Consider the following 11538-nt stretch of genomic DNA (forward strand, 5'->3'; position numbering starts at 1 on the left):
TGAAATACTAAATAGAAACGTGTAATTATTCTACAATTCAAACATTAACAATGTATAAGCTTTCTTTGTCTCTTAAAAATACATTTAAATACCTAAAATACCCAAAAAATGTATATCTATAACATAAATATACTCAATAAAATTATACAAGTAAAAAAATAAACTTTTTGAAAAATTACAAATATTAACTTTTGTATTTCCTAAACATCTAAATAGAATCATTAGCTAAACAACATTTTTCACTTTTCAACAAAAAAGTGGTGAACACAAAAATAATAAAATTAAAACAAAAAAAAGGAATGCCATACACGCTGGTATTAATCTTATTGAGATAATAAACAAAACAATTGCATTAAGTACTTAGATAAATTACTATTGTCAAGACTAGAAATTGTTTGATTTATGTTTTGTTCAATTTCATCACATCATTCTTGTGTAAGATAAACTCAAAATTTACAAAATAAAATAAGTGATTTCATTTTAAATTTAGTTGGAGTATTTTAAAATGTGATCACTATTTGATAACCAAAATATATCTTTTGTGCTCAAAATTAATAAATACATTGGCACCTACATGTTGAATTAATATAATTAAATAATTTATTAAGAGATTGTTAAATAATTTATTCATTCCTTGATCTCAAAATGAATTTACTTTTAGTCAAACAACTTAAAGCTTGTGTTTAAGTGAGTGCACATTCAAGCGTGTTGTTGAGGTTATTTTGAATCTAACTTCATCAGCTGATAACTGTAGGTCATATTAAATCAAGCATCACATCAAGACAACTCTCCGATTGGCGTATTTCGCATCCATAGTTCGTGCATAAACTCATACAAATCATCTGACACTGATACCTATTGTTTTTAAAGATAAATATGTTATTATAAATTTAAACTTAAATACTTTAAGTATAATTTTGAATAAATACTTTATAAGGAGTAGGATTCAAATTTCTTTTAATGTCAGGGCGTATTGTTCTTAAAGATTCTTTAACATGTTCTCGAACTTCTTTTAAATCAGGTAGTCGTTGCATTATATGTCCATTTTCCCAATAAACCTAGATGTACAAAATGAACCAATATAAATAAATAATCATAAATTGTATTAATATATTATTATTTATGATTACAAATCTAATTTATACTTTGTATAAAGGTTTTATTTCTGATGGTACAACAAACGCTCGTTTTTTTTGATCAAATGGATGTCTGCAAAGAAGTTTTGTTTTGGCTAATGGTGGATCTTCAACAGACTTTTTCAATAAGTCTATCAAGGCAAATCCTAAGAGCAATTAAAATAGTATAAATTATATTTTAATCATTCAAACATACAATTCTTAGTTTACATACCATCAGCACCATACAGTCGAAAAGCATCCTTTTTACCAGGCATTGTAATCTTACTGCCATCTTGACTTAATTTAATTCGAGGTGTGCCATTTACTTCAACTAATTTATACACACATCCCAAGGCTGGTTGCCTTTGACAAGTAACTAAATTCAAAACATTTGGTGCATTATTGTTTGAAATATCATAAAATATATTTCTAATTTACCTAGGTGCGTTCCAATTCCAAAACAGTCAATATTATGCTTTTGATCATTTAAACTCCAAATCGTTTCTTCGTTAATATCATTCGATGCGATTATAGTTAAATTAGCAAACCAAGGTATATTATATCTACATAATTTAAATATTAGAATTTATATTTTCATTTTTCGTTCTATTTTAAATTAAACAATTTGCTTACTCTTTTGCAATTTTGACAAACGTTTCACGAGATTTATTTGACAAATAGGCTAAATCACCACTATCAATTCTAACACCAATAGCCTTGTATCCTAGATCATTTAATGCCAAGGCTACAGCACAGAAGTTCAAAATTCCACTTCTAAAAAAGGAAAAAAAACTTATATAAACACCACACGTTATATAAATTATTATATTAATTAATATCTAATTCTAAAGACTATAACTATATATTCGAATAGTTATTATATTAAACCAGTGCGAACCATTGAACCTAATCAAGCATGCGTTTATGACCAAAAATGATTTGTGGATTTTTACAAGCTGTAAATGTAAAAATTGTAATGGGTATAAGTGAAGTATGGATATGGAATATAATTTTGATATTATTATTAAATTTAGAGTTAAAAAACATAAAAAGCATTCAGCGTATCTCCCAAGGTCAAACACATGCGAATAATGGATAATGGGAATTCTTACCCAAAACTTGAAATGACAGGTAGTTCTTTTGGTCCTAAGAAATGCCACCTGTAATATTTAGAACAGAAAAAAATACTGACTAATTTCGTAGGTTAGATTTTTTCTATGATTGTTATAATGTTTTGATAATTTTAAAGGAAGAGGAAAATTTGAAATTTGCTGAAATGCTCAAAGATAATAACCTTTTTCTTGTATATAAAATCTTAAAAATTCTAACATGTAATTTAAACGTAACTAACATTATCATATTTCCTATTTATCTAAGAATTTTAAACCATTTATTTTATTTTAACACATTAATTGTTTTATGTAATCATTTAAAAATCTAACTTTTGGAATATTTAAGAATTTTAATCATATTACTTGTTAAATTCACTTGAAATAGGCATGCTATAAATTTGAATAATATAGAAACATAAAAGCACAAACAAAAATATTAGCTGAAGTTAAGGTTGTTATAAAATATATTATATATATTATATAAAATATACATATGTATATGTTAATTATGAATTGTGAAAAATACAAATGTGCAATATCTGCATATCCTTAAGTATCCCAAAAGTTACATTTGAAGCAAAAAAATCAAAGTAAATTTGGTATGGTCTATTAAATGAACCACCTAATATCATAAATTAGGTGAATCACCTAATATTTATTGTAAAATTCACATTAAACTCACTTATTTACATCATAAGTGTCTATGAGTGCTACAAAACCTTCAGGAAAAGCAATTGCAAATGAAACAAGAGCAGCTAGTTCTCCATCAGATGCTTGGCTTTCAGATATGTGTAAAAGGCTTGATAATGTAGTACGCCATGATAAAGTCAAGTCAATCAAATCTTGTTCTTTGCCATTATTCAAATTAATAAGAGTCTAAAAAAAAATCAAAACATAATATGTATAATAATCAAGGGTATAATACATAAAATATTTAGTAAAAATTGTTTCCACGTGAGTAGAAAATAAAATTTTATTTAGACAAAGCAAAATATTGTTTATGATAGGAATAGTACTTAAAAAGTTTCATAAAGCAACTATGAAAATAAAAACTTTAGAGACTACGATAACATCATTGATTGGTCTTCTCAAAGCATTATAAAAAATATAAGAAAAAAACAAACAGCAATAAATTGTCAAAAAAAAATTAAGAAGTGTAGGGTAGTTGGTTTTTTATCTAATACAATTTAGAAATATTTATAAAATAAAAAAATTACTAAATAAAAATACAAAATTATAAAATTCTTAATTTCCCATAAAATATAATTTTTTTCATTAATTTATCATTGATATCATAGAAGAAACATTACGTTTAGTTAACCTTCAATTAATGTTTTATTATTTTATTTTTAATTTAAAAACCAAAATTTAGAACCATATAAAAAAATAGGAAAAGATTTAACATTAAAAAAATATATTAGTACCTTAGTTTTCAATTCACTAGGATTAGAAAATGATGTTATATATGCATGAGCATGAGTTCCTTTAACTGGTATATTGAACATTTTTCCAGCAAGTAAATTACTTGTTCCATCAAATCCTCCTAAAGAATAAAAGTATAAAAAAATTACTTAGCATTGATGATATACTATTATTATTTTATTTTGATCAATGAAAATGAGTCAGAGTGGATCAGCTACTAATTCAAAGAATAGTTTGTATTATAACTTAAATTTTCTTAGTAAATTAAACAATCATTTTTGCTAAAACATTTCATATAACTTGGAAGTCAATATTTGGTTATATCTAATTAGTATGTCAAACACCATAGAATGATGTCAATAAATTTAAAGTACAAAATTAGTTTAAATATGAGGTAACATTTTTTAAGTTTCTACAATTATTTCAATAATACGTATAATAATACACTTCAATAATTATTGATAATACATATACCCCCCAAAAGGGAAGCTTTATTGAGCGTATTCTGAATTTTAGAAGCAACGTCCCCAGGGTTGAAATGGTATAGTATACTTTTTACCGTACTCAGTGAATCATTGAGGATTATGAACTTAGTATGAGCTTCATGTATTATAATCTCGATTGCCAAGAGGATAGCTAATGCTTCGGTTGTGAATATAGAGCAAATATTGGGTAATTTGCGTAATATATTCTTATTTGGGAAAATTATCGAGAATCCGACCCATTTTGATTCATCAGTGTATACTTCCTGGAAGTCTTTGTAGTTATCAAGTATGCTTTTAAAGAAGTTTTTGAAAATAATGGGAGGGGTTAGATGCTTAAGAAGCTAGCTAAGTTCAATGTTAATTGGGTATGACGTATGAACAAGTCCACGGAGGATGAACGTTTTTTTTCTTAAGTTATGATGAGCAAGTTGATATCTTTCAACTCTTCTGTAAAGAGGTGATTGTTTATTTCGTGAATGGTGTTATTTGGTTTAGCGGATCTTGCTGCGTATTTAAGATGTAACTCTAACCTTTTTATTTCAGGAATGGTTTCACCGGCGATATTATAAATACTGATACACTGGGCTACTCCGAAAGACACCTAGAGCCAGTCTCAGACCACAGTTATTAACGCTGTCAATCCATTTAAGTAAGGATTTGGATGCAGTCATGTAGATCTGTACAGTGATGAGCCGTAGTTGAGTTTAGACTGTATTAATGATTTTTGAATCTTAATTAACGTGTATGTTTTCCCACCCCATGAAGTGTGAAAAAGAATTTTCAAAATTTTGATTGAGTTACCGGAAGAACATTTTAAATGTTTAATGTAAGGAGCCCATGATAACTGTCGGTCCAAAATTACTCCAAGAATTTTTACAATGTTTTTGTGTGCGACTTCAGTACTGTCGATGATTATTTTCAGAGCAAAAACATTCCTTTTTTTTGTGAACAAGGCACAGCCAAATTTTTCTGAAGAGAAATGAAACCCGGTATTTTTTTGCCCAGTTATCTAAACTAGTAGCTATTGATTGTAGCATGCATTGTATTGTGTTTATAGACGTTTATACAATTACTTCTGCACCAGAAGTAGAGATAATATATAATTACATATTATAATAATACTAATAAATTTAACACCATAACCAACCCTCAAAGATAAATACTAAGCAAATTTAATTAAAAAGAAAATTAAGATAATAATTAAATAATACAGAAATAATATTTTGATTTGAATATTGGCAACATATTATGTAAAAATCACGAATTCGTAAATCATTTTATGCTAGAAATTCATAAAAAATTTTCATTTTATATCTAAGATTTGAAAATTTAATACAAGGCTCCTAACATATTTTTACAATAGCAGTTGAAAAATAAAAGAAATATATAGTCACAATTTTTTTTTATAAGCATTTAAAGTTTGAATTATCTATAATATATTCTAGACAGATAAACCGTCTCCACTCAGAATCGTTTTTCGTATACATTGATATAATATCATTGGATTCAAATTTAATTCCATCCATTACAGTAACCCACTTGTAACCTACTGTACAGCAGAGGGACATCCACTTTCCCGCTTTTTTTTTGTTAATGATATAATTTTGTATAGGTAACACTGATTCTGATTTTTATTTAATATTACAAATACACAAATTTTAGTATATTAAATTTAAAAAATAAATTTGTTGTATCACCCTGATTATGTACTAGGAATATAAAAAAAGTTATATTAATAACTAAACAATTATTATTATTGTTATAGAAGAGTTTAAAACTCAAAAAGTAATTTATAACCTGTCAGAAAAATAAAACTTAGGTTTATTAAAAATCTATTATAAGTCATTTACTTAAGGAATTCGTGATAAAATTACACAAAACAAAATAAGTTTGAGTTCAAGTTTAGTGTTGATTACTGGTGGGTAATAAAACACATATCTAGCCATAATTCACTTGGTACCAGTCACTGCCTGACATTGCTTGTATTGCAATCAATAGCCAAGTTCAACCAGTACTCAGCACACTAGCAAATTGTGATCGTAATAATTGATAACGCATGACTATTTTTTGTTTTTAATGTTAAAATTACATACCAATGTATGCATACTTAGAAGCAGACAAACCACCATCAGGACCTTGGGCACGCCTTAAGCCGAATTCTAATAGTGATACATTATCACCGGCTGCCATTCTGTACCGAGCTGCATTTGTTGCCATTAAGCTAAAGCAATTTAAAAAATATTATTAAGTGCTAAATTTATACATTTTATAAATAGTCAATACCTAGAGAAGTTGACCAATGTTAATAAAGTTGTTTCTAGAAGTTGAACCACAATTAAAGGTCCTTCGACTCGAATTAGAGGCACTCTGAAAATAAAATACTAATTGAATTCTATATTATAATTACAGAAAACAGTTATTTAAACAATTCTAAAATCAAATTTTGATAAGACCAATAAAAATATAATATAAACTATAATATCATACAGTAGTAGGTACTGAGTCGAAGTAATTGTATTGGTACTTAAGTGTTTTGATTCCATTTAAAGGCTAACTCTATTAAATAATAGCAATGACATAAATGCTGTTTGGATTTTAGAAAAATAATTATATCAAATATAATCACAATTAAGTGATACTCAGAATAAATTCACTACTAGTAGTTTAGTAATAATATAATATACTCGAAAGAATCTTTGTAAAAAAAAGTTTAGTCACAAAAAAATAATTTACAAAAACTTTAAATGCCTATTTAGTATTTTCAATTTTGACATCAATGACCCAAATTAATATTATACAAAATAATAAGTGTACAACACAATAATTATTTATTATTTATTATTTATATAACTAAAACCTGTTTAATCTTAACAGTGCTAATAAACACTTGACTAATAAACAATTTACATTTCCTTTTCAATTACCTTGGAAACACTACTGAACCTTCATCAATAGCATATAATTTCACATCTTTAGCTGTCAATTCCTTCAAATACCCAAAAAATGATTGTTCAATAGTCGGCGGTAATGTTGTTTTTAAGTACTCAATATCTGAAAAAACAAAAATCATTTTTCACAATTACTCTACTACTATTACAATAAAAGTTATAAAAAAATGTATACAGGTAACTATTGATAGAATAATTGACCAGCAGTTATTGACAAAAATATTAAAATGACATCAGTGCACTTTATGTTGCCTCTCTTTGACCCAGACAAACAAAGCAAATTTGCGTTAAAAAAAACTTTCCTCGAGTAAATAACTTTAGAATTAGAATGAATTAACCTCTAATATAAAACCAAAAATAAGATTATCTACTTGTGTGTTGATTTTTGAGATATTTGGATATGCTGGGATATATGAACATTATGTAATTATAATATTTGTACTCATATTGCAAAAAATTGAAATATCATAAAAAGTCAACATACAAACACATATAATGTTTTAAAATATAAGTTTGATAATAAATAGATTACTTTAAATTGACTCATATTACATTAAATCTAACAACGTAAGATCGGTTCTATGAAACACAAATTTTCAATAATATGTGTAGGTTCTTGTTAATGCACAAACATTCTTTAAGTTAATAAGATTTAAGATTTATTCAATAGAAATTAAATAATGTTAACTAATAATACTTAATTTAAGCTATCAAACAATCTTAAAATTATTTACTATTTTTATCATTTTATATAGACTAAAACCATACCATCATAAGACACCTTCCTTAAAGACAAACTAACCAGACAACTAACCAAAAGATATTATATCTTTGTTTAATTATATTTATTTGCATTTATTGTTAATTTATAACTTCGTAAACACATAAGGTATGTTGAGCTTGAGACAATTAATTAATTAAATAATTTAACATAATCATAATACGCGGAAATAAAATTTTTTTCTTCAAATTGTGTTGGTACATTTCTCCAAGAATAATATTATACATTCTGAATATTTTACATTATTTTTAGCAAATAAAGGTGATGTGAAATATTGTGTATTTAACAAATTGCATGCCCAAGAGCACGATCACCTATATTTTACTTATTATACACCTAAATTTAAAAGCAAACAAAAAGAATATCTCTTTTTAAATATAAAAAGTTGTAAAAACTAAATACAACTAATATTTTTGAACATAATACAGAAGAAAATTAAGAGGATGTAACACTAACATTTGTTTTCACAGTCTTGCAAATGCATAAAACAGCAAATATACGCTCATCAGATCATGTGTAGATTCATTAGTTTAAAAATTATATTTAATCAATCTTTTACGAAACTTGATGGTAAGAATATTATTTGTGTTTGAAATGTAGGTTTTTTACAATAGTAAAATTTTTTAGCAAGTTTTTCATAAATAAAATAACATAAATTAAAAAAGCTCATAATTCACTTGAAACTGAACAACTAACAACTGAACTATTGTAAAAAAAAAAACACATACAGATACAGATAATATTCTTACCAACGTAATTGATTATAGGTCAAATAAATAAGATGCAACATTGAAATAAAAATGTTTTACGTAAAATCATTTATCAAACAAAAGAATTGTAATAAAATATTATTGACAATTTTAATGATGGATTCAAATTCCTATAAAATAAATAATATTATAAGAATTAAGTACCAATCCAAATAAGTTGTGAAATATTTTAAATTAGTATTTATTAGTGTTTATAGCAAATATACAAGTAGGTATTCAATAACAGATATATTGTTAAAGATATTTGATTCAGTATCTATAATACCTAATTATTTTTATGAATTAATTATCTTAACTGTTTAATAGCTTTACAATTCGAACAAAAACAATGTTTATACTAAAAATCTTTTAAGAACATACAGCACAGAAATGTTATGTATGAATATGTATAATATAGTAAATTAATATAATTTAACTACCTAGTTACAAATAGTAATTACTCAGTCCCATTCATATTTCTCAACTTTTGCTTATAATAGAATGACAATATACAAATAAATGTGTTCTACAACCTAACCTATTCATAAAATCCAAAAGGTAACCTACCATTATTTAACATTTAAAAACTACTTAAACAAATTAGAATCAGAAAAAAGTTAATTTCTTGTCATCAATAATTGTATTATAGTACACTAAACAAAACTCAAGTTTAATTAATAAATCTTTACTTTGAAATATACCAAAATTTCAACCATTATTACATACATTATTTAATGCTTTTATATATTTTAATGAACTTTTAATAAGTATCAATATGTAAATACCATTAAAAATATATTTTAATATATTTAGGTAATTTACAAGTGATACCTAAGTCATTATCTCAATAATCAGAAGCGACTTGATTTTAAAATAATGTTCAAAAACTGTCGAACAAACTAACATTATTTATTGTACTATTTTATAATAAAAATGAAATTATTTATGTATGTTTCAAAATACAAACATACACTTTGAAATAACCTAAAATATTACATTGGTACATATACATTATTAAATGTATTTTCTCATTTTGAATTAAACATCCACAATTTTTCAAAAAGAAAATATTTCAAAAACTTACCACTGTCAGAATAACTAAAATTTTCCAAAAATCTTAAGCATTCCTCCAATCCACCAAATATGGTAAACTCGCCTTGGAATGGATTCTGACGAAAAAATAAATCAAATACAGCTGTATCGGATGTTTTTTCTGATTTCCAATATGCATAAGCCATTGTAATTTGATATAAATCTGGTTAAAACATTATAATATTATGTAAATGAATAATAAATTCAGCTAAAGAACATTTTTATTTAAAATAATTATTAAAGCTTTAAATTGAAAAGTTAGCATAAAATTTAGTGCCTCTTTATGCATGCATATTATTGTTTAAGACCAGTATATATTTACAAACTAACTATACATTTATTTTAAATATAACATCAAGCAATGTATAATAAATGTAGGTATGAAATTGTGAATAAATTAACCGTGGGTATGTCATCCAATATAATACAATTTGTATCAAATAAAATCATTAAGCAACGAAGTAAAAATGTAGGTATCAATATTTTTTTTGTCAAATTTTAAAATAGAAAGGTTTTTTCATAACAATGTCTATAACTTCAACCAAATAAATTTAAGTAATAGACTTGCGTATTTTCAATGGCAGGTAATAAACTAATAAATAATGATTGAAAAATTAAAATAGTTATAGAAGATGATGAATTAAATCCTGTTTTTTTTTTTTTTAATTTTGAAAATAATTGTTTAGTAGTATTAAATAAGTACCTTATCATGATGAACAGTTAATAACACCTAAATAAACAACACTAGAAATTTAGTATATTATTTATAACTTAATGAAAATCTAATAGTTTGTAGGAACCTAATTTAAATTAAAAAAATTTAACTATACCTAACAACCTGAACATTATTTCACTACAAATACATATATTAGTACCAAATATATAGTTTATTTTCGAGAAGTCTAAATAGGAAAGTACTTCAACTTTGCACTTTGAAATTGATTAAAAAAAATATAGGATAACTCATTAAAAATGTATAATATTATGAAACACAAACAAAATGAATGGGTAGTGAAAAAAACAAACCCATTTATTTGTTAGGTACCTGTGAGTAAAGGCTGCACTACACAGTTGTGGACCTGAAGTCGTGTATGGACATTGTTGCTTTCATCGATACTCATTTTGCAAATAGGTATTGCAAATGTCAGAGATGAATAATAGGTTTAAAATAATTTTTTTAATTTCCCCTAAAATAATAAATACAAAAAAAAATAAATAAATATTATAAAAACGACTATCTAGGACATTGTTGTGTAAATCGTGTTATGAAATACCTGTGTGTTTGTACACACGTCCATTAACGAACACTTAAAAAAAAAAAAAAAATGAGAATCAACAAGAACGGACAACCGTGCAGGACGGCTTACACAAGCCAACTGAATAGTGAATTCTGTTTATTCCGAAGTCTGAACCGTGAACATCGCTTTGAACTACCAAAGTCCACAACACGATTCCATTCCACTCATTCGCATTATAGTCTATAGCCAGGTACGTTTTGTCAACACGCAAATTGTGTTCAATGTTCGTTGTCCAGTAACCGCAATTGCCATTTACTGCAACTCGTCACGAATGCATGATTTATAAGAATATCAGTACGGTAAATACTAAATTTAGTGTCGGTGAAATTTTAAAAAGTAAAAACTGATAATTTTTGTATTATTATTATTACACCAGAATTCGGTCATGTATTATGGCGCGCAGTAGCACATATGCACAATCGTTGTTTATAATACGTGATATTATTGTCACAGAATGAGAATGTGGTAGGTAATAGGTAAATGACTAATGGCTGGCAAATTGCAACAACAGGCTCTGCGTTGATAAATGATAA

General features: G+C 25.7%; 1 protein-coding gene across 3 annotated transcripts; it reads right to left on the minus strand.

Annotated features, from left to right (window-relative positions):
- Positions 1 to 11416, minus strand: Naprt (nicotinate phosphoribosyltransferase). Of its 3 annotated transcripts, XM_089223530.1 has the most exons (15): positions 10982 to 11339; positions 10753 to 10894; positions 9700 to 9870; positions 7062 to 7188; positions 6421 to 6504; positions 6231 to 6358; positions 3655 to 3773; positions 2913 to 3106; positions 2231 to 2278; positions 1752 to 1892; positions 1557 to 1681; positions 1351 to 1494; positions 1146 to 1282; positions 930 to 1058; positions 1 to 855 (listed from the first exon to the last, which is right to left on the minus strand). In XM_089223530.1, exons 2-15 carry the CDS (start codon positions 10826 to 10828, stop codon positions 778 to 780), a joined length of 1701 nt encoding a protein of 566 aa, XP_089079656.1. In that variant the 5' UTR covers positions 10829 to 10894; positions 10982 to 11339; the 3' UTR covers positions 1 to 777. The 3 variants fall into 3 exon arrangements, 2 of the variants coding, with proteins under 2 accessions (XP_089079656.1, XP_089079657.1); XR_016190918.1 differs by lacking the exon at positions 1146 to 1282 and having other exon boundaries at positions 10982 to 11416; XM_089223531.1 differs by lacking the exon at positions 2231 to 2278 and having other exon boundaries at positions 10982 to 11326.
- Positions 11417 to 11538: the final 122 nt, after the last annotated feature.

This window comes from Diuraphis noxia, unplaced genomic scaffold (genome assembly GCF_037042655.1).
Source record: "Diuraphis noxia isolate RWA-SAM2 unplaced genomic scaffold, SU_Dnox_SAM2 contig0003, whole genome shotgun sequence".
Lineage (NCBI taxonomy): Eukaryota > Metazoa > Arthropoda > Insecta > Hemiptera > Aphididae > Diuraphis > Diuraphis noxia.